Consider the following 24,334-nt stretch of genomic DNA (forward strand, 5'->3'; position numbering starts at 1 on the left):
CTGACTCCCTTTACTACTTCTGGATATGATCATGGCTCTTAGTGTTCTGACCTTGAGGGGGTTATTGGCAAGAAATAGTGTTTGGCAAGCATGGGAGTCCCTGAAAATAGCTCCAGACCTGTCTTTGGTGCTTTGAGATATTTTTCTCAAAGTTTCTGCTGTGGGAAATAGAACAGCGACCTTAATGTTTAAAAAATGTTATAATTACTGACACCCTGAAGCTGGGAGAGGGGCCAAGGGACCCTGGAGAGACTGAGACATTTTCAGGAGGCTAAGATGCTTTGACTTCTAATATGGCAAATAGAAAAGGTTTTACCTTTTACAACGCCCCCCCCCCAAAATACCTTTTTGTAGTGAATGGGTGCTCATTGATTTTTTAAGAGTGTAAAGGGGTCCTGAAACCAAAAGCCTTAGAGATTGCTGCCTTCAGGCATCAAATATTGATATGGAATCATAATAAGAATGATTCATGGACTTATGGAGGGTGGAAGGACCCTCAGCTACTCACAAGTCTTACAGATGAGTAAACTGAGACCCAAAGCCTTGTTTATGATGCTTTAAAAACCACAAAGCATGGTAGAGGTAGGATCCATTTCAAGCCTTCCATTATCCCAGACATGTCAATGATTATTATTTCCATTTTTGGAACAGAAAAGAGGAGATTCAAAGAGCATATAAGTGACTTCCACTCAAAGGCTCTGTCCATATGAACAAAGGACCTGACTTACTGAAGGTCCCAGATCTAGGAACTGGAAAAAAGAATGTTTGAAAAAATGGAAGTTCCTTGAGGGCAAGACTCTTTCTTTTTTCTTTCTTTTTTGCCTCTTTTTTTACTGCAACTTTAGCACCTAGCAGAGGGCCTGTCACTCATGATAGGCATCTAAGAAATACTGGTTGGTTGATGGATTGTGATCCCAAGTCCACTTTTCAGAGATGATGCGGGCTTCTACTGTTCTTGAGACAACCCCTCATGACCTCTCTCCAACTTTGATGCAAAATGAGGAGAATCAAATTCTGGACTAGGGAAGGAAGAATTGACCATCAAACATGCAGGGCCCCAGGACCCTAAGGGAAGGCTCTGGTATTCATCCACCAATTTCCCTTTTACTTGGAGGGCCCCATGAAAGGGTCCAAGAATGGTCATGTATCTAACCTACCATAGCAAGAATCACAAGCTGGTGGCCACTTGGGGTGAAGTAGAGCACCCTGGCTCTGCAACATCCCCTTTATGATCACAGACGAGGCACTGCCCTGATGGAGAGATGCTGCTCCAAGTCAAGGCCCACATTCAGATCTTCTGCTATTCACTTGTATCATCTCCAGGGAAGTGTCTTCCTACAAGGGACCAAAATTTGTTCCTTTAGAAGACCCAGCCAGGGCTCATCTCCCTTTTACTTGCCTTCTCCCAGCTGGTTCTGCATGGGGAGGGGGCCCACAATATCCAGGAGATTGTTGACACTGAGAAAACATGGGGGGAAGGAACCCAACTGGTGGGCAGGTAGGGCTCAGCCCTCCTCACTCATTCAAGATCCACATGTGCTCTGTCCACGTCAAGCTAAGTCAATGACTAGAAATACAGAGAGGCAAAAGACAGTCCTCACCTACTCTCCAGGCATTTATAGTCTAGTGAGGGGAGAAAACAGGCAAAAACTATACAAACTACAATAAACCAGAGAGAATGGAGAGGGAAGGCTCCAAAATTATGGGGAATCAGGAAAGACGTCCTGAAAAATGTGGAGTTTTAGGTGGTACCCAAAGGAATCCAGGAAGCAGAGATGAGGAACAAGAGCCTGGTGCCCAGCCAGAGACTAAGGTTTGGAGGTGGTAGCTGGAATGGCTAGTGCAGAAATAATATGAAGGTCAGTGATCCTCCATGGTAAAAGATGTTGGGGTAATAAGATGCCAGAACATTAAAAAGATAGGAAGTGGAGACCAAAAGGGAAGGGGATTTTCTTTACTTGCCCACCCTGATTTGGAAGAGAAACCTTTCCAATGAGGCCAGACCATTGCTTTTCATTTACCAGATCAGCCCAAATGAATCTTGGCCCTTTCTCAATATTTTAAAATCAACCACAAAGGAGAGTTCCTCTCTGCTTAAAAAGAAAGGACTAAGATTCCCAAGGTCTTTCCCTTCAAGCTCAGGTCCTGTACCTGCCCGCCACCCCCCTCCACCAGTCAACCACTAAAAGTGTCTAATGAGTGAGGAGATGTGGGGCCAATTTCCCTTCCTGGGGGAATCATGGCAGCAGATCTGCTTTCAATAGAGACCTAAGGTTTGGAAACCTCTCACTGAAGCTTAAGGTCAAGACTATAGTGACTGTGGTTCCCATTCTACAGATGAGAAAGTTACAGATAAGAGAGGAATGATTTGCCCACCATAGCTGGAGGAGGAGCTAGTAACTGTCGAAGGTAGGACTGGAACCCAGAGCCTCCTGACTCTAAGCCCAACTCCCTTTTCTTCTTCTTTTTAAAATTTTTATTTATTTAAGGCAATAGTATTAAGTGACTTGCCCAAGGTCACCATAGCTAGGCAATTATTCAGTGTCTGAAGCTGGATTTGAACTTGGGTCCTCCTGACTCCAGGGCCAGTGCTCTATCTACTATGCCATTTACTGCCCCACTCCCTTTCCTTCTTACTCTGCTTCCTCTCCAGAGTGGCTGTTGAAAAGCCTTCTGTCTATGTCTCATCCTCTTTAGGGTTAATGAGGTAAAATTCCCAAACTGGGAGTTTGCTGAACAGTAGCCAGTAGTCCTTTAGAGATGGGGGGGATTCCCTCAAATTTCCCTCTCCCTTTGAATTCCCCTCTGGCTGGCATTTAGCCTTAGAACAGGGACGGGAGCTTTTGTTATTCACTTGGAGGATTAGCGTGTTCAAGATTGTCCCAAATCCAAGTGTTGACATAACCCTAAACTGGAGCTGATTCCCTAGGAGATGGTGGAGCTGTAACCAGGGTGAGGGTACTGGGGCATTGGCTCAGGTGGCCAAAATCGTGAGGAGAGGTAGTGATAATGTAGCTCTGCTCCAGGCTAAGGCAGATGCCACCATCTCCATTCCTCACTCCTGGCTTCCTTCCATCACAGTTGTAGTCTACACATACACACATACACATACACATACACATACGCACACACACACACACGCACACATACATACACATGTACACACACGCACACACACATACATACACATGTACACACACACAATGTGTAAATACTTAGTCTAGAGTGATTAAAATGGTCTTTTATTATCAATACATCTTTGCAAAGAAAAAAACACCTCTTTCTTAAGGGAAAAGAGGCACCAAATCCCAGAAATGCTAGGTCTTATATGTACATTTACCCCCACATGTTTCCCCATCCTGCTTATCATATTAATGAGCAAAAACAGCTACCTCCTTGAGTGGGCACAAAGGTCAATAGTACAGACTCCCATAAATCTGGGAGATTCTGGCCATCCCCTTTCTCACCCTTATATGTCTACATAGTCACTTGCATGTCTACACATATCTACATAGATACACATATGTCTACAAGACACTTGCATGCCTACACATGTCTACATGGACCCTTGCACGCCTACACATGTCTACATAGACCCCTGCATGTTTACACATGTCTACACAGACACTCACATTATCTGCACATGTCTACATAGACACCTGCATGTCTACATATGTTTATATAGACCCTTGTATGTCTACACATCTCTACATAGACACTAGCATGTTCACACATGTATACATAGATGTTTATATGTCTACACATGTCTACATAGTCAAGCTGTCTACACATGCCTGCATAGGCACCATATGTCTATACATGTCTACATAGACACTTGTATGTTGCCTGAGGATGGATTTGAACTCAGATCTTCCTGACTCCAGGCACTCCAGACTATCTACCATGCCACCTAGATGCTTCTGTCCAAGATCACATGGGTATTATACAGCAGAGTCAGGATCCCTGAATGAGCCATAGACTTATAACCATAATCACACTTGTAGGCTGACCCAATTCTCTTGGTCATGGCATCCATATCATGAAACAAAGGTAGAAGTAGCTTTCCATTTCCTGTGGCTTCTAGTGGCTTTAGTGGCTGTGGGATTTTTTCAGGGTATTAGTAATAGATGAGGAGGCCTAAATCTCACACTATAAATCAACAGGCTGCTGCCTTTGTCCTTTAGTTTGATTTTTAATAAATTTATTTGATCCATAGATAAATTCCAGGCCAAGTCTTTAAACAAATTCCTCACTTGTTCCATTGCTTCTTTAGCCTTTGAGAATACAGATCGACTTCCGGCTTCGCATTTATTTTCCAATTCAGGCACAAGTCCAAAGACCCGTCTCCCCAAGCAGCTTTCAGAAATAAAACTCTTCTCAGGAACTGATGAAAGAATATTTAAAAAGCCCTTAGCCCAGCACCTCACACAGTAGGTATTTAATCCCTCCTCCCTCCACCCTCTGTCCCAGTCACTGCCTTCATTTCTACAGACACTTCTTTCAGATAACTTTTCATTTTCCTAAGACCACCACTCAATTCAATTCAGTTTCTTTGATGACTGGGCCCAGAGACAGAGAAGGGATCCTGTGTCCTTGTACGCCCATGTGAAGGGTCTGGAGCCTCAGGAAGACTAGCAGGAGCACTAGTATTGATGATTATGATGATGTTGTAATAATGAAGATGGTGATGGTGATAGTATGATAACACACACACACACACACACACACACACACACACACACACACACACACACTTTAAGGTTTGCAAAGTGCATCACCCCACCAGGAGGATGCAAATTCTAGGGCTTCTCAATTTGGAGTCAGAAGACCCAAATTCAGAATCTGATTCTTCTACTTTAATTCTGTGAGAGGTGGTGGCTAGGTGGCACAGTGGATAGAGCAGCGGCCCTGGACTCAGGAGTACCTGACTTCAAATCTGGCCTCAGACACTTAATAATTCCCTAACTGTGTGGCCTTGGGCAAGCCACTTAACCCCATTTGCCTTAAAAAAATTCTGTGAGAGTATAGAAAAGTCATTCCCCCTCTGAACCTCATTTTCCTACCTGTTAAACTGAGGGGATAGATCTAGGTGATGCCTAAGAATCCTGACAGCCTAGGCCTGTGAACCTTCCTCTCTTCCAGACTGCCCTCTTAGAGTACATGTGTATCTGCTTCAATGAGAGGAAAGACCAGGGCATTGACCAGGCCAGTTTCCAGTCCTAGTTAGTACAATTAGGCCAACTCCATAATATTTGTCTTTCCCCAAGTGCTTTCCATCCAGGATTTTCCAATGACCAAGTAATAACATTAACTGACATTTCTAATGTTGTATGCTAAATTTCCATGGCCTGGCTCAAGCCTGACAATAACCCCAAGAGGTGGGTATTATGACCAAAACTATGCCCATTTTACAGAGGACCAGTCTGAGGCCCAGAGAAGTTGATTTGAGCCACACAATTCAATTTGTTAGAACAGGAATGCCCCAAAGCCGACACTCCATACACTGAACCACACTGCCTCTGTATATTTGGGTCAGTCAGTTGATTAACAAGCATTGTTAACCACCTTCTATGGGACAGGCACCATGAGTAAAATGATTGCAAAATTACATTCTAATATTGGAGACAAGAATACTCTGGATTTAAATATATAAATATATATATATATATATATATATATATATATATATATATACATATATGTATGTATATATATGTATGTAGTATATAAACAGAATAAATAGAAAAACAAAGTGGCGAAATGCAAGGTTGCTTGGAAGGGAGGGCACTAACTGTAAAGGGATCCTGTAGATTAGAACATAAGGCTTAAAGAAGTCTGCGACTGTACAGGAGAGGAGGGAGCGCATTCCAGGCCCGCTGACTGGAGAGTCAGGACCTCGGACAGCACCCCAGCTGCTCTTCTGTGATGGATGAGAAAACAGAGGGAGGGGGTGGGGGGGAAGGATGAGAGAACAACCTAAGGTCATGCTCCAGACCTCCAGAATAAAAATTATTCTGTCCCTGCCTGTCATTCAGGGAGATTGTAAAGTTTAAGAGATTATAATTGTTATTATTTTTTTTAGGTTTTTTGCAAGGCAAACAGGGTTAAGTGGCTTGCCCAAGGCCACACAGCTAGGTCATTATTAAGTGGCTGAGACCGGATTTGAACCCAGGTACTACTGACTCCAGGGCCTGTGCTTTATCCACTACGCCACCTAGCCACCTCTCACTATGCCAACTAGCCGCACCTAAGAGATTATAATTATAATAGCCATTAAGCATTCATTCAACAATTGGAATGTAAGCTTCTTGAGGGGAGGAGCTCTTTTTTTAAAATTCCCTGTCACAGAATAAACCTTAAAAGAAACTATATGAAGCAGTGTTAGAGGAAGACAAATTCAAATCTGACCTCACACACTTGCTGTGTGATCCTGGGCCAGTCACTTTATCTTCGTCTGCCTTCATTTCCTCAACTATAAAATAAGGATAAAAACAGCACCTACCTCTTAAGATTGTAAAGATCATATGAAATACCACCTGTAAGGCACTGTACATAGTATAGTATGCATACAGTAGGCACTATATAAATGCATCTTCCCTTTCCCACCTCATCTCAAGTCTTCCAAAGTGCCTTATCCAGTGTTCTGGAGGTCCTTCTTTTATCTCTCTTGGTATTCTGTGGATAGCAACATAAAATGAGGAATATGTATCTATTGATCAGCTAGTTGGCAAATAAGGGGCAAAGTAGATAAAACCAGGTTTGAAATAAGGGAGATTTGTGTTCAAATTCTGCCTCAAACACTCAGTTTCCTCAACTGTAAAATGAAAATGAGAACTGCAACTCCCTCACAAGTTGTGCCACATATTTACTGTCTATACTTAAATCCAGAGTAGTCTTGTCTTCACTATTAGAATGTAATCTTGTACTTGTATGCTCTGGCATTCTAGAGAGGATGTTCTAAGGTCTCGCATGCTCTGGCATTCTAGGTCTTGAAGACACTCTCAGTTTTTATAATCCTCAGTCTACAGTCCCTCCCTGGCATTCTAGAGTAGATGTCCAATTCTTGTACTTGTATGCTCTGGCATTCTAGAGAGGATGTTCTAAGGTCTCGCATGCTCTGGCATTCTAGGTCTTGAAGACACTCTCAGTTTTTATAAGATGATATTAGTAAACTCTGAGGAAAGAATCTTATACACAATTGGCACAAATAGGTCTTAGTAAATAGAATTAAGTAATAAAATGATAAATATAAGTAAATACAGGTATCAAAATACATGTTTGCTTCCTTCTAATAAAGACTGCTGATGGATTTTAAACGATAAAAATAACAATTTTGATAACTGGCTATTATGCCCAGGGATAAATACCAGGTGAGCCATACCTTTTAGGAGCTTGCAGTCTGCTAGCAAAGGTAAGACATCAGCATATTACTCATGACAGGCAACAACTACCCCAGTAAAATGTCTGCTCATTGACCAGTGGTCTCCCATTTCAAAAGCAAGAGCCAAATTCAATTTGTGATTGGTCTAAAATCATTGTGATTCTTAGCTGTCCCAATCCTCCTTTCCACGCTAGGCAAGCAACCTTGCAGAATCAGAAGGGGGCAGCAGAGGACTGAGGGTCACTCATTCATTTTCCTTCCTTCATGGGTTTCCACAGCTGAAGAATTCCTCATTGAGTGGTCAGCAGACTGATGTTGCTAATGTTGAGCCTCCGCTGCCGATCATGAACAGACTGGCTCTGTGGCTGGAGCAGTATTCCAAGCCTCTCAGGCTTGTAAGATGTTCTGCCCTGGCACAACTTTAAAAGATCCCAGGGTCACATCCGTACCAGGCGTCATCAGGATTCAGTGGAAGAATGTTAATAGCAAAAATGTAATTCAGAGCATAAAACTTAGGAGTTTTGATGATGATGATGACGATTATAAGGCTTTGAGGATTGTAAAGTACCCTCCATTATATTATCTTGACCAATCACAAATTAGATGATGAGGATGTTTGTGTAAGGTCAGAAGATGGAGGAAGAAATTCCACTTGGGGGTGAGGGAGTCCGAAAAAACTTTCCTGAAAGAAGTACCATTTGTCAGGGTTTTAAAGATGGGTAACAGGCAGAGAGGAAGTAAAATGAGTGCCAAGCAAGAGACCAGCATGGGCAAAAGGGCAGAAAGAGAACCCTATAGGTTGTACATGAGGGAAGCCAAGTAGTCCTGTTTGTCTAGAGGCTTGAGTGCTTGTGAATAGTAAAGGTTCTACCCCACAAGAGGTGACTCAGTGGGCAAAGTGCCAGACTTGGAATTGGACATCTACTCTAGAATGCCAGGGAGGGACTGTAGACTGAGGATTATAAAAACTGAGAGTGTCTTCAAGACCTAGAATGGCAGAGCATGCGAGACCTTAGAACATCCTCTCTAGAATGCCAGAGCATACAAGTACAAGATTACATTCTAATAGTGAAGACAAGACTACTCTGGATTTAAGTATAGACAGTAAATAAAAAGAATAAATAGAAAAACAAAGTGGATAAATGCAATGTTGCTTTGAAGGGAGGCTACTAACTTAGGAGATCCACTCCAGAATGACAGAGCATTCAGGGCCTTAGAACATAAACTAAAGACCGAGGGCCATGAGAACTGAGAGTGTCGTCGAGATATAGAATGTCAGAGCTAAGAGTGACCAAGCACAGAAAGGAGTAGCTCAAACTTTTCCCTTCCCAAATACCTGAGTCCTTCCATATGCAATTCTGAGATGAATTTCTTTAGGTCCTTAGGTGACCCTTTTCCATAGCTGCTAAAGTAACAGTCTAGAACCTGTCTTCGTGAGCCAAGTGGTAGCCAAGAACTAGCCACATGATGATGATGATGTTTTTTTGTAGCATCTTCCATTATACTTTATGCTGAATGCATTATCCCATTCTAGGTATAAGGAGAGATAATGACCTGGTTAGCCCTTCTGCTCTGCTGCCTTCATGAGGGGCACCAGACTGATCCTGAAAGTCATGGCCTTAGTGGATTTTTAATGGTATTTGACCAGATGTGTTGAACCTTTGCATCATTTTTTCCTTTTGCCTTTATAACCATTTACTTTTTTATTGCATCCCCCAGGTTTCCTGGAATGGGCAATCTTCTTAAAGTCTTAACCAGGGAAATTGAAAACTACCCCCACTTTTTCCTGGATTTTGAAAGTAAGTTGAACAACTAACTAGACGCTACAGAACCTTTCTCCTTCTTCCCCTTGGAACTGACTGAGATGAAGGTTTCAGCTTCATGGTCCCAGACATATTGCCAGCCCAGCCTGGTTCCCTCAGACCTGAGTCCTCCATGAGAATGAGGGGGATTCTTCCTCATCTGCTTTCTAACAACTGTGGTTGGACCCAAGAGTCCATGGTGCTGGAATTGATTAATCCTCAGAAAGAATAAACTGAAACTAAACTAAACCTGAATACTTTTTAAAAATGTGTATATTTTAAATTATCTTGAAAATGCAAGATGATAAACTAAGTGAGGATAAGAGAAATAGTTTAATTGGAGAGAAAAAAATGTCACAAAAATGGTCTGCAATCACATTCAAGAAGTGAAGCAAGAATCCAACATTATTAGCCCATTGGCTTATTTAGAACATTAGAATATAGACTTTAGAACTTTGATCCTCAGAGCTTGGAGGGACCTTAGAACATAAATGTAGTCTGTCAAAGATGAGAGGGAGTTCCCTTAGGACCATGGATCCTCTATGTGTCTGTGGCCAATCTAAACCAGCCATCAGTCAGTTAAGATTGCTTTGGTGAACAAAATTAAAATTTCAATATTGGGGGAAGGGAGAAATAGGTTCATATTTTAATGTTGGTTAGAGTTCTCTTCTATTCCAGGACCCTAATTGTATTTTATTTCAAATGAGATTATTCATATATATGAATTATGTATATGATATAGACCATACATCCATATAGGCACTATATTATTGCTATCATTATTATTCCTACTGTACACTTCCATTTCAACTGTTTGGATACATTTTTTCCCTCCAAAATGTTTTTTTTTTAAAACTATGGTGGATTATTGGTGGATGCAACATGCTATGGGCCAGTATTGGATTCTTCTTTTATTTCTTGGTTTGCAGACCACTTAGGATATCTTTTCTTCCCAATTAAGCTATTTTCACTACCCTTTTTCATTTTATTCTCTTTCATTTGCAAAATAATGTAAAATATATAATTATAATTGTTTTGTTGTTTTAGGCACTCTTATGTAAAATATATAATTATGATTTTTTTTTGTTTTAGGCGCTCTCATGTGTCTCTGTCATTACTGACTCCCTATTTTATTTCATTCTATAATGAAATTTAGCCTCATGCTTACTTTTTAAAGGGATGTTGAAACATTCTAGAAAATACAACAAAATGATATCCTAGAGTAGGTTCTTTTCCTCTCTGTTATGGTGTTGTCCGGCTCTGGCTGATAAATAATGGTCCTCTGAGCATGCCCAAGCATCCCTTTTATGATGGAATATCTTAACTAGTTATTCCAAATCCAAGCCCAAACCTATATTTCTAGATGAAACAGGACTTGGAACAAGTGCAGAGCACTTTTGTGTCTCCATGTGGAAATCCTAGGAAACCTACTTCTGGGGAAAATCCAATGGCACATAAGAGAAGTGGTTTGAAGGGACACACTGTGTAGCCTTGGGCATTCTGTAACACTTTCTGCTCAACTAATGTATTGGTTAGATGCAGAGTTACCCAAAGAGACCTGCCAGCTTTAGCTAAGACTGTCTCTCTGCCTCATTGATTCTGAGGTATTTTGATGATTATCCATTCATAGTGGCTGGTTAAGGAAGTGGAGTCCCTGACCTTGGGAGTGTTAAAGGGTCAGGAGAACTAGTCACAGGAATCTGGGACAGGAGGACTGTCCCAGGGGTGGTAGCCAGTCCAATATTGATGCCCCAAGGAATGAGGAGTGATCTTCTGGAGGCGTATTCTGGACCCATACCAGCCAAAACTGAAATGAAGACTCTCCAGCTGAGATATTGACTTTGGATGTGATCTTGATGAGACAGTGCTGTGTAGAAACTAAGCTCAGTTAAGCCTACTTCTCCAGGGACTGAGCCGGTATATGAGAGAGTATAATATATTGTGGATCTAAGGAGAGAAACTGTTTTCATGTTCTTGGTATATTTTTTAAGTAAATGGAACTGGGATCCTAGTCACTAGGTCCCAAATAAGTAAAGTCAGCGGGTGGGAGCTTGATCCAATGAGTTAACATGAGTAATCCCTTTTGTAAACTATAAAATCCGATATAAATACTAGGGAGCTAGTTACCTCAACAGGAATGATGATGGTGATCCTAGGAGTAGTAGCAGTGGTAATAGCGGTGGTGGTTGTAATGGTGATGATGGTGGTGATAGAACTAGTGTTGGTGGTAATGGTGGTGGTGGTGGTGGTGGTGGTAGTAGTACTAGCAGTGGTGATGTGATAAGGATGCTCATGGCAGTGGTGTTAGTTGTCGTATTGATGGTGATCACGGGGATGGTGGGGGTTGACTAGGCCTTTGATTAGGATTAGGATTTGTGAAGAACTCCTATGAACTGATACAGCCCACCATCTTTCTCACCGCTTACAGTTCTAAAGAGACTTGCCCGGGATCCCACAGCCAGAAGATATTTGAGGCAGAGCTTGAATCCACATCTTTTTAACTCCAAGTCAGGCCCTTGTCCACTACTCTTCACTATTTCTGCCTGCACAAAATATTTGCAGAGGAAAACAAAATACTTAGGGAGCAAGGACCCCAACACTAGTGTTTAGACTTTTAAATGTGAAATTATAAAAGTGTCATTTCATTGGTCATGTTATTTTTTTTTCTATTTCATGGGCATCAGGTCAGCAAAATCTAAAAATGGCCGTCATTGCTAGAGCATTTTTAGAGTTATATATCTTATCTCTCACAAGACTAAACTAAATCATCTGCATGTAAAAGAGAAGGAAATGAAGATAGGAGGAAGGGAAATGACTTGTCCAAGATAACAATTAAGAGACTTAGGTCTTGGACTCACACCCTTTGATCCTAAACATAAAGTTTTTTCCACCACACTAGGCTCACTCCTATTTTTATTTAAAAAAATAAAAACATATGAATGTAACTAAAGCATGTTGATACAGATTTGGCTAAGCTTTGTCACCTAAAAGTCTGATTTCTGAATGCAAAAGGGTTTGGCTACAGAAGAAATTTAGAGATTATGTGCTATATTTCACTCAATTTTAAAAGGAAAAAAATAGACCCCAGATGAATAAAGGACTTTGCTCAAGGTCATACATGTAGTTAATGCCAGGAATCAAGAAGACCTGAATTCAAGTCCCACCTTAGATACTTAGCAGTTGTGTGACCTTGGATAGGTCACTTCTCTGGACCTCTACCTACCAAAAAACAGAGGTTATGAAAAGACTGTGAACTCTGTGATCCTGTCCAACTCTTTGTCTCAGGAGACAGTAGTAGTACAATGGGAATGAGAAGATATGGGTTTAAATCCCACCTTTGATACTCCCTGTGTGACTTAGGACAAGTCCCTGAGTCTCTGTTTCCTTCTCTATAAATTGGGGCTGCTCAAACAGCTGCAAGACCAAGGAGCTATGAACCTCTGACTCCCAACTTCAATCCCACCAAACTGACTTGTTTAGCTTCACCTCTGGTGCCATCTTGGTTTGTCACCTAGGCCTGTACTGTCAGGTTCAATCAGTCCCCCCCCCACCCCAGATAAAAGACTTTTTTGAGTCAGTACTTTAGCAAAGAGGGACAAGACTGGGAGCTGAGAAAAAAGGTCCCAATTTTAGCTTTTTTGGCAGTGGAAATTTCCTTCCTCTGAGGAATACGGGCAACCAAGATGAAAGAAACATTGAAAAATTCATGAAAGACCCCCTCCCTCAGTGTTTCCCCCCTCACTGGGCCCAGTCAGTATTTCTGGAAGGGCCAAGGGTAGGGGGAACACTTAAATGGATTTGGCACCTTGGATTTTTGTTTTTTCAAAGAGCAAATAAGTTGTGAATGTCACACTTTCCTTTTGAAGTCAATGATGAAATATAATTGAGTTGAGTTGCAGGAGTATAATTGACCCGGGGGAAAACATTTCAGAGTTAAGTCCTCTGTGTTGTCCCAAGGGTTCCCAACTGGAAGGAATGAGCTCCCCTCCCCTCCCTTCCCCCTCCTCTAGTCATTTGACCTTGGAGAGGAAGGCTCCACTTTCCACTAATGACCCGCAGGTTTGCATCCCTCGGGTTGTTTAAATTCTGCCATTTTGTTCTGCATGTGTGTTTCCTTCCTCAGCTCAGTCATCCTCTCAGAGACTTTTTGTTAGAAACTGGGCCAGAATGGTAGAACCCTCCCATCAACATTTCTCTCCACTGTCCTATCATAGGGTGAAAGTTGACCATCAGCTCTAGAAGGCTCTCCAGGAGAGTAGAAGTCCAGGTAGAACCAGAGAATCCAATCCAGATGATGAGGCTTTGGTGAAACAGTCAGTCCCTAACATCAAGGAGGTTTTATTCTACTATCATAGATTCAGAAAAGTGAATAAAAACACACATAAAGCCATGGAAGCCTGGGTCAACTAAGAACAGATAAAATGTCACATGAGATGTTATTTGGAGGAAGCTGGTGCATCTAAGAGGCAGAAGTGAAGAAGGAGAGAATTCTAGCCTAGCAAAGATATGATAGAGAGCCCACCAGTGGGTGGCATATGGGGGATGCAAGGGGGAATAATGTGCAGTCACCCTGGGGAAGATAAAGTGAGGGTCTGATTGGGGGGGGGGTCTTTACATGTCAGAATCAAGAGCATCTATTTGAACCTGGGGCCCTAGGGAGCCACAGATGTTTCTTCAGCATGAGATAAATATGACTTTTAGAATATCTCCTTGGAAGATAAATGAAGACTGAGGACTGGGGAACCAATGAGGAGACTCTTACAGCAGACCAGAACAGAGATGATGGAGACTGGAACCAGGGCAGAAGATATTGATTACTTAGGGTCAGCTCCCTCAAATTCTCTTGTATTCTCTGCTTGCCACTCTCACCAAGTTTAGTGATGGACAGGAGTTCCTAATAGGACAGGACTTTGAGTCAGGAGTACCAAGTTGAACTAGGGCAGGAATTATGAGGGAGCCAAGAAAACTGGGGTGAGGAATAGAGGATGTAAGCCAATGCAAGGTAATGGGATTGATAATGCTAACGGATAGGCCTGTCTGTCCTCATATGGGGCAGGGGAGGAAGAGCATAAGGGGACAATACAAGATAATTTGGGGGGATGACTCTAAGTAGTAAGAGGATCAGGAGAGTAGAGGAGCAGGCACCCAAGTTGGATCTTGCTGTTAGCATGGTGCAGTGGCCGGAAGACCTGGGTTCAAATCCGGCCTCAAATCTTAAGTTGGGTGATTTTAGGCAAATGACTTGACTTATTGTCTGCCTCATTTCCTATGCACAAAATAAAGGGATGGGACTTGATCATCTCTATGGCTGCTTCCATCTCTTAAGCTCTGATTTCATGAAAGAAGGCAGGCCCTGTAAGAAGAAGAAATGTGGAATGACTGTCCAAGGAGTAGGGACCTGCTTATGCCAAAACACAGTGATGGGGCAGAAATGAGAACATGGGGAGCAACTCCTTGACTAGAAAGCAGATTGTGAAGGGGAAAGCCTGACAAAGATGGCAGAATCCAGGTGGTAAAGCACTAACTTGCCTGTGGATTAGGTCTCCTTCCCAAAAGAGATGTTGCTTGAGGTCAAGATAATTCTTTTTTTGTTTGTTTTTGTACCAATAAGAGTTTAATTAATAGGTGTTTAATGAATGTTGTTGAATCGATGTCACTGAGGCTAAATTCTTGAGTAGGAAAGTAACTGGGTCAGAAGTAGACTTTAGAATGGACAGTGACTTGGTGGGGACGTGGGGTGATGGGAGGTGCTGTTCCCTGTTCCTGTCTCGCACCCTGTTGTTGGCTAGATGTAGGGAGGGCTGAGTGGGAGCCTCCCAGGCCTCGGGAATCAGACCCCTGGCCCCTCATTACAGAGGGTTGAGGCTATGTGGTGGGAGTGATGGATGTCCCCATGGAAATCAGTGTGTCAACTAAGTCAAACATATACTTTCAAACTTATCTCTCCATTTTGACACCCCTCCCCCTTTCTCTGAGCTGTTAATGCTTTCCTATAAATCGTTACCACTTTACATCTTCAAATGTTAATAATAGATCATAATTTATGTCCCTTGGTTTATCCCCAAAGAAGAACAAAAAAGGCACTGCTGTGATTGATGGAGGCAGGAAGGCTTTGCTGTGTATCTCTTTCTTCATTTGGCCCAGCAGTGTTTATGAAGCATTCCCCAGGGCCTTGAACAAGTCATAGATCCTGGTGCCAAAGCTAGCCCATCCTCTGAGGGCCGGAGACACCTCAGAATAAATGGTGCCTTGCATCCCACGTGTGATCTTTGGCATTTGAAAAAAAGTCCTCTATCAAACTGTGTAGCTGGTTCATCGAGTTTCCAGGGACAAATTCTCTATTCTTGTGGTTGGTGTAGAGGCCAAATAAGGCCCTGGGCTGGTCTCAGTCCTAAGGATGCATTCTTCGGGAATGATCCCCCTCTCGGAGGCCCCTGCTTGGAGATGGGCATCTGATCTCTCCGACAAAGGCATTCTTGGTTAGCCAAGCCTGGTGGTACCTTTCCTCAGCTCTGTTGACAGGGGGAATGCTTGACATTCCACTTGGGATGAAAGGGCCCCATTCCCCAATGAGAGGGGCCAGCTGGAACACGAAACTGGACTCTTATCAACATGTTGACAGTCGATATTCACCATCACTTGGGGGCAAAATTCTCCCAAATGAGGCTAAATCCTTTTGATGAAAACCTCCATCGATCTGGCCTGAGTCTCCTTCCCTGACAAATCCTGCTCTGGCCACTTTGAATTCAGCAAGAGATGTATGTCAGCAAGGTCAGAGGGCAGAGAGTGGGCTGTAATACACTCAGCTTTTGTGGGTCCAGAACAGGTGTGTAAATCATCCCCCTTGTCAGGGGCTGCATGGCTGCTTCCTCAGCCTGTGGGAAGGATCGGTTTCTTCAATGGCCCATGTAAATCACAGGGACTTTGGTCTGGTAAGACAGCAAAGTTTTCTAGCTTAGGTGACCATCTTGGAAAATAATATCGAAATTATTGGAAATCACTGGAATTGTAGAAGGCCACCATTCGATGAAATCTGCAGAAGAAACCTAGGGCAACAAATAAAGCCATTGCAGATTGGTCTCCACAGGATCTGGGTTCAAATTATGATGCTCTGTGCCATTGACCAGACCACTCAATCTATCTTCATATGTCTCTGATGTTCTTTAGCTAGCTGGATTGCAGAGACTGGGACCAGAGGATCTGAAGAAGCTTGGTTACCTTACCAGATTGCAAAACTGGCAACCTCTACTGCTCTGGGTTCTCTTCCAGCTGATGTATTTCCAGTATATAAGGATGGTCCTCAGGTCTCTACCCCCTTCCCTCCCCAGTCACCTCTTCTCTAAGCTAAATCCCCATTTGTCATCATATCACATGAACTCAAGGCCCTTAAAACCCTGGTTGACTTCCTCTAGACTATTTCCAATTTATCAATGTCCTGCTTAAACAATGGCACCCAGAATTTTTCTTTTACTCTAGACAAGGTCTGAGGAGGTCAGTTAACAGTGGACTTCTCAACTCCTTCCTGGAAGCCTTGCCTCCAGTAATATCACTCAAAACTGTATTCATTTGTTTTCACTCCACATTGGGTTTGCCATCCACTGAAATCTCCAGATTTTTCCCCAAAATTCCTTCTTCCTAACAGATGTCTCCCCCCATCTTGGAGTGGTGAAGATGGCTTTTACAAGAGTACAATATTCTGTATCTCTGGTGAATTTCACCTTGGATTCACCCCAATACTCTAGATCCTTCAGGATCTGCACTTTGTCATCCAATGTGTTAGCCAGTCTTCCTAGCTTCTTATCCCAAGTCACTGAGAAAACTATTAAATAGCCCAGGGTCATTCAGAGATGCCTGGGTTACTCGACTAGTGATTTCCTGCTCTGTTGACTTTAACTACTCTTTTTTGAATCCACTCTCTGCAGGGTAAGAATGGTAACTTTTCACCCTTCTGGATTGTGTCCTTTAAAGAAGACTAGACTAAACCATAAGGACAAGAAATTAGCCCAGAAATGGTCATTTTTAATTCATGTCTGCAAACCTTCTTTCGGGAAACATCTATTGTGTATTGTTGAATTCTTCTCTTTCCTTCTATCCACAAGAAATGTATGAAAACTGTGATGAAAACTTCACTTAAATCTAAATCAAGGGAAGCTACAGCCATGGCATTCCACCATCCATTGGCCCAGGCCTGCCTCCTGTTATTGCTCCCTCAGGATACTTCATCTCCAGACTCCAGCTGTTTTCCCTTCCCATCCCCCAGGACTAGGATCCCCTCTTTCCCTATCTCCCCCTCCTGACTTCATTGATTTTCCTCGTTTCAACTTCCCCTTCTACAGGAAGTCTTTCCCAAATACCATTGATGCTCGTGTCTTTCCTCTAGTGATTTTCTCCAATTTGTCCTTGTTTATATGCATTTGTTTGTAATTTTTTTCCCTATTAGACAGACTGTGAGTTCTTTGAAAACCACCAGTGCTCTTAAACTTAGAATAGTACCTGGGAAAAATGTTTATTGACAGAATATCTTTTACATTTCTTAGTTTCCCATTGACTAAAACAGTGATTGGCAAATAGTAGGTGGTTTAAAAACTTGTGGATTTTAGTAACTGGGGAATGTTTGGGTTTGTGGTATCATCCAGGTTGGATACTTCATAAAATTGTGCCATAATTCTGTAATTCATCATCTATAGCAAGTCTTGTTTTCAGCTTTCTAAACTTGGTTCCTAGCACAGTATTAGACATGCTAGAACTGGATACTTTATTGGTTCTTCAGACAATTGTCCATGACCACAAAGTTGGTATATAACTGAGGTAGAAAGTTAGTCTCCAAAGTAGCCTCATACATAGTCGACTTTCAATGATTCGGGGATTTAATTGAGTCTACCTTCTATTAAACTATTTACTTCCAGAAGGTAGCTCTTAGTAGTTTCTCTATCTGTATCCTCAAATGTCAGAGGACTATGCACACAGTAGACATTTACTGAAAGTTTGTGGATTTGAATTGAAAATTCCCATTTCTGGTCCAATTTTTGGCCTTTGGGGTTTAGTCTAGTCTTCTCTATAAAGCAAAATTAAGAAGATGAGAAGCCATGGTTCTCCTCTCCTTGATTTAGACCCGGAAGAGACCATGGCTTTTCAACTTCTAGATTTTGCTTTCTAAAGAAGATGGTAGCCTAAGGAGGACTGAAAGGACTTTGCCCAGTGAGGTTGTGTGAAGCTGACTCCATGTGTGTCTGTCCTGTGTGTCACCTTGCTTAGATGCTCAGCCCACGGAGGGTGAGAGGGAGATCTGGAACCAGGTCAGTGCCGTTCTTCAAGATTCAGAGAGCATTCTCACAGACCTGCAAGCTTACAAAGGTGCTGGCCAGGAGATCCGTGATGTGAGTAAGCCAAGCCAACGATAATATTGTCCTGACAACGGTGGAGGGGGGACTAGGGGGGTGTAGAGGGAGGGAATGAAGTCATCGCTGCAGTATTTCCTAGAATCCTGGAAAGAACAGGGGATGTAATGTGCATTTAAGCCAATGTATGAATGGTCCCTTTTATTCTAGGAAATTCATCCAACCAGACATTGTATCCACCCCTTACCCCCACCTCCAGACATGCACACTCGGGGTTCAGCATCCGCCTTTCACATAATGATTTAGTGTTCCAGCTTTCCCTTGCATAGTCATTAACCAGTCGACTCTTTAAGGAAAACAAACGTGTGATGATAAGGCTAGTTTCTAGTGACTCTTTCCCCTTAGAGCCACTGATGTTGGTATTGCCAACCCCATCTCATGGATTGGGGTGAAACTGATTTTCTCCAGGTCTTTCCCTTTGGATCATATGGGAATCATCAATTTAGAGTTGAAAGAAGTCTAAGGTGTCAGCTCTTACAATCTCCTTATTTTATGGATGATTAAACTGAGATCAGAGGCCACTCAAGTAATGAAGGACAGAGCAAGGATTCCAATCTACTTCTTCTAAATTTAAATCCACCACCATTTCTGCTGGTTGCTTCATGCTACCCTGAACCCATCCTCCTCCTGTCAGGTTATGGGTAGTCTCCTCAGGGTGGCATTCAGGGCACTCCACCATCTAACCCAGTCTCCTTGATCATTCCCCTTCACATACTCTGTATTCCATTCAAAATGACCTGGCGTACTATTCCCCAACCTCAACCTTCCATCTCCAGCCTCTGCATAGGCACGAACTGCCCCGTATTCCTCAAGGATGCCATTGGCATAGGCTGTCCCCTTTTCCTTAAATGCTCCCCTCCTTCTCCCTGTCTCTCAGAATCATTCTGGGTCACTTCCTCCAGGAAGTCCCTTTGATTTCCCCATTTGTGAGTGATTGTTCCCTCCTGAAAGAACATTAAACTTATTTCAATTCACATATGCTGCACCATCTTAGGAAGTATATTGAGGGCAGGGACCTCTTGTTTTTTGCTTTGAATCACAGCATCCATTCATTCATTTGTTCATTGGGGTAGCTAGGTGGTGCAGCATAAGATGGAACACCAGCCCTGGAGTCAGGAGGACCTGAGTTCTAGTCTCTGATATTTGACACTGACTAGCTGTGTGATCTTAGGCAAGTCACTGACCCCTGACTGCCTCCCATGCAGGGCCATCTCCAGCCATCTTAATCCATATCTGGCCACTGGACCCAGATGACAGTGGAAGAGAAAGTGAGGCTGGTGACTTAGCACCCCCCCCCCCCAAAGCAACAGTTCATGCGCTTGTCGTGGCATCACCTCCATGATGTCACAGTCTTCTTCAAGAACTCACATCATCATTTATTCATTCAGTCATTATACAAATATTTATAACCCAGTGTGTAGCACTTGAACCAGTTGATTGATGGTATATCTGTTACAAACCAGGCACTAATGGATACATTGGATCCAAGCTCAATGATCAAATGGTCCTGACCATCAAGCATTGGGGAAATATCATGTCCTTCCATGAGCAAGTCCCCAAATATATTCAAAGTCCATAAAAAGAGTGCAGCTTTGGAGCAACATCTGCAGGAAGCCAAGGGTGAATCCGAGAGGTGGAGACAAGGTGTGTGGGGGGGAATAGTGCATTATTCCCTGCAGGGAGCAGACCACTGACCACACCTTTAGAAGCAGGAGGGATATGAAAGGCATCTGTGACAAGTACTGGGAACAGCATTCTAGAAGTTTCTGAAGGTCAAACAGAAGCTGATGTTGACTCCTTGTGCCAGAGGGAGTCACAGTAGGGACTCTGGGATGGAGTGAGCACCATTGGCAGATGTGCAGTCATGTGGAGGATTGAGGGGGACCTGCTAGGGAGGCCTCCTGCCCAGAGGAGCAGATGAGGGTCTGAACTAGGAAAGCAGTCGTGTGAAGGAAGAAAGGCAACAGTGCTTCTGGACATCAGAGTTTCCTACTTCTAACTCTCAAAGGAAATGATTTTCAAGAACAGAAGACTGTTGATGATCTGTGGCCAGAAGGGGGGCATGCCTTTGGTCTTTCAGAAGATCTCCCACTAAAACTTGTAGGGGAAGGAGTGAGAAGCTCATTCAGAGCCATTAGTAGCAGATTGATTGGGGGGAGGGGGAGAAAGTTATCAGGATGGAAATATCTGGGAACTAATGGACCATTATGCAGGAGACCATCTTGTCCCAGAATATCTCACTGGTTGTGTAAGTTCTAGAATAGTCCTTCGACTCAGTAGGTCCTGAGAAATAGTTGTTGACAAAAGCATCCAATTCCAGAGTTGTTAGCGTTTTTCTATCTTGTCCCAAAACTATAGTCTAACATGTGATCCTTTTTCTGAGTCTTAGAAAAAGTCTCTTCTCTTTTCTTTATATTTCTTTTCGCAGGAAAGAATTGGAGTTAGGGGTCTTTAAAACCCTTCTGAGCTCTCATCCTAGGACCCTTTGACTCAGATGTAATCCAACTTCTGTCTTTCCTGTGAGCTTATAGAGGATTGTGTGTTGGGATAGGAGGGGATGACCATGTTCATAGACCTCCAAGTCACCGTTTCCTTATTGTTAGATGTTAGAGCTGAAGGAAACTCGAAAGCACTTTAGAGTGTGTTTGGGCTGGAATGGATGAGATGACATCAATCGTGGAAGTCCCCAAAATCTTAGGGCTTGCAAATGAAGAATGTTAGAACTGGAACTGAAATAACTTTAGCACTTAGATCTTTAAAACACAGACTGTTCAAATAAAAATGACCTTAGAACTGAAAAGGTTAGAATTTAAAGAGAATCTAAAATATAGAGCTTTAAAAAACTCAGTATTTGAACTGAGAAGAATTTTAGGCCCTAGAACTCTAGAATCCCCTGTGTTTGAAACCTGAAGAGACCTTAGAACATAGAACATAAACATCTCCAGTGTTAGATCCAGAAGGAATATTAGCCTGTAGAATATTAGCGTTTGAAGGTTTTATCAAACATAGAGATTTAGAAAACAGAATGTGAAAGCCAAAAAGTATTCTCTCCATATTTGAGTTCTTTCATTTAAATAAGATTTCATATCTCTGGAGGGGGTAAGGATGGAGACTGAAATCTCAAGGCATAGGTAGCTTTTCTCCAGGGAGAAAACTCCCTCTCTTCAAATGAAGATTTGCCTCTTCTCCATATTGGATCTAAGAGCATCCTCCAGGATACAGGGAGGTCATGTGACGTGCCCAAGGTCACACAGCCAGTATGTTTCAAGGACAGTATTTGAACTCAGTTCTTCCTGACTCAGAAGCTGCTTCTCCATTCATGACATCTCCTGGCTTCTCCCTTGTAGGCAATCCAAAATCCCAATGACATCCAGCTGCAAGAAAAGGCTTGGAATGCAGTGTGTCCTCTTGTTGTCCGGCTAAAGAGGTTCTATGAATTTTCCATCCGGCTGGGTAAGTTCTTGTTCTCAATCTAATTTTTTATTTATCTATTTTTTTAATCGCACTTTGGAGCTTTGATATTCTTCCCACATAGAAGGCATCTCCCTGCTTTCTACAAATTTTACTTTGGGAGACAACTTCCTTGGGAGATCAATGTCACCAGGACCATTGTCTCCTTTTTTGGAAATAAGGAAACTGTGACTTGGAGGTATATGAACATGGTCATCCCCTCCTATCCCAACACACAATTCTCTATAAGCTCACAGGAAAGACAGAAGTTGGATTACATCTGAGTCAGAGGGTCCTGAGATGAGAGCTCAGAAAGGTTTTAGAGACTCCTGACTCCAATTCTTTCCTGTAAAAAAGAAATATAAAGAAAAGAGAAGAGACTTTTTCTAAGACTCAGAAAAAGATGGAAGGACTGGGGTTGGTGTCCATCCACTCTGGCTTCAAACAGCCTTCTCTTTCCTCTGAATTAGGGACGAACCAGCAAAAAAAGGGGCCTGATATGTTCATGGTTTTACCTTCCAGAAAAAGCTCTTCAGAATCTTCTGGAATGTCTGACATGCCCACCCTACACCCCTACCCAGCACCTGGAGCGAGAACAGGCCCTGGCCAAGGAGTTTGCCGAGATCCTTCACTTTACCCTACGCTTTGATGAACTGAAGGTGAGGCAGGAGGTTCTTTCTTTGGGGCTCCTAGGGTCTCTCTGTAGCCCCTCTAGCTCCAAGAGTCTCAGCATGGGATAGATTTCAGGAAGTCCACGAATGTGGATGAGAAGTGAATTCCATCTTTATTTTTAACCTCTATCTTGAATTGTGAACGTTGGCAACAAGCCACACTAGACTCCGTTTTCCCAATTGCCACACAAATGATGAAGTGGCCTGCCTCAACTGTACATGCCTCTGCCACATGAACTTCCAGGGGCTTTTCTTCTCTTTCTCCTTCCAGATGAGAAACCCCGCAATACAGAATGACTTCAGTTACTACAGGAGGACGATAAGCCGTAATCGGATCAACAATATGCACGTGAGCATGATGGTTCTGTCTGGGGGCTGCCATAGGCACATTTTTTTCTGCTTTAGGAAAGAGGTTGGAGAGGAGGTAATGGGAAGAAAGATGGTGGTCATTCTATTAAAAAAATATTGTGGATGTCTTTTATCTTTGTGTCACCTACATTCACTCCCCTCCCTCCCAATTATCCCTTAGCACAAGCAATTAGAAAAAATGCCTTTTATCTGAGGAAGAAAAAAAGGATTCAGGAAACCTAGCAAACATACCGTTAAAAAAAGGCTGATGTCCTATATATCCCATAGTCCTCCCCAACCCAGGGAACATACTTTGGCAAGTCTCTTCCCTAGGGTCAAACTTGGTCATTACCATCTCACACCAACATTGAACTTTGGTTGCCATGTGATAGTTCTTTCCATTGATCTGACCCACATAGTCATTGTGTGAATTATTTTTCTGCTTCTACTTCCTTTCCTCAGTATTGGTTTCTTGGTATTCATCTCATGTGCACCTTTTCTAACAGCATGGTAATATTCCACTTCCTTCACTTATCACAACTGGTTTGACCTTTCCTCAGCCAATGGGTATTTATGTTCTTTGTAGTTCTTGGCTACCACAAAACTTGCTGTCACAAATATTTTGACATGTATTAGAACTTCCTTTATTATTTATTTCCATCAAATAATGTCTACCAGTGGAAACTATGGGTCAAAGGGTATGGACTCTTATTAACTTTTAGATTGCTTTCAGCATAGATTAATTTGTAATTCAATAAACAATATGCATTAAACATTTATTAAAGGCTTATTAGGTACAATAACCCAAGTAGGTCTATGTTGGGAGTGAGGTAAAAGGAGTTCTTACCCTCATGAAGCTTATAGTTTTCTTGTTATAAGGGAACTATGACACACATACAGATGACTGCCATTTAAGGTATGGGGGGGAAAAGGCAGATTTGAAGAAGGATCACTTTCTTCAAATTGGAGAGACTCAAGGAAGATAGAAACTAAAGATTTCAGCAAGTTAATGTTAGGAGGAGAGAGAACATTCCAATCATTGGACACAACAATCTATGTGAGAAATGATAAGGTTGAATTAAGATGGCAGTCTTGTGGGTGGAGTGAAGGAATGGGTGGAGGAAGACTTGGCAAAACTTGTTGAGTAGTTATGGCATCTGAAGGAAATCAAAGAATCAAGAATAACTCTGAACTATGAACTGGGAGGAAGATTTGAAATGTGGGGGTTGAGGGAGGATAGGTTAGCTGTTTTTCACTAAATATATGAAGGGCTAGTCATTGAAA

General features: G+C 42.5%; 1 protein-coding gene across 2 annotated transcripts in view; it reads left to right on the plus strand.

The window, feature by feature from the left end:
- Positions 1–24,334, plus strand: part of CYRIA (CYFIP related Rac1 interactor A) — an 87,228-nt gene that overhangs the window by 53,364 nt on the left and 9,530 nt on the right. For both annotated transcript variants that reach the window (XM_074195064.1, XM_074195066.1), the window contains exons 4-8: positions 9,101–9,180; positions 18,439–18,560; positions 21,929–22,034; positions 22,554–22,690; positions 22,974–23,051. In XM_074195064.1, coding sequence (XP_074051165.1) covers positions 9,111–9,180; positions 18,439–18,560; positions 21,929–22,034; positions 22,554–22,690; positions 22,974–23,051 — 513 coding nt within the window. In that variant the 5' untranslated portion in view covers positions 9,101–9,110. The remainder of the gene's footprint in view (positions 1–9,100; positions 9,181–18,438; positions 18,561–21,928; positions 22,035–22,553; positions 22,691–22,973; positions 23,052–24,334) is intronic.

This window comes from Macrotis lagotis, chromosome 1, assembly GCF_037893015.1.
Source record: "Macrotis lagotis isolate mMagLag1 chromosome 1, bilby.v1.9.chrom.fasta, whole genome shotgun sequence".
In the NCBI taxonomy this organism is placed as follows: domain Eukaryota; kingdom Metazoa; phylum Chordata; class Mammalia; order Peramelemorphia; family Peramelidae; genus Macrotis; species Macrotis lagotis.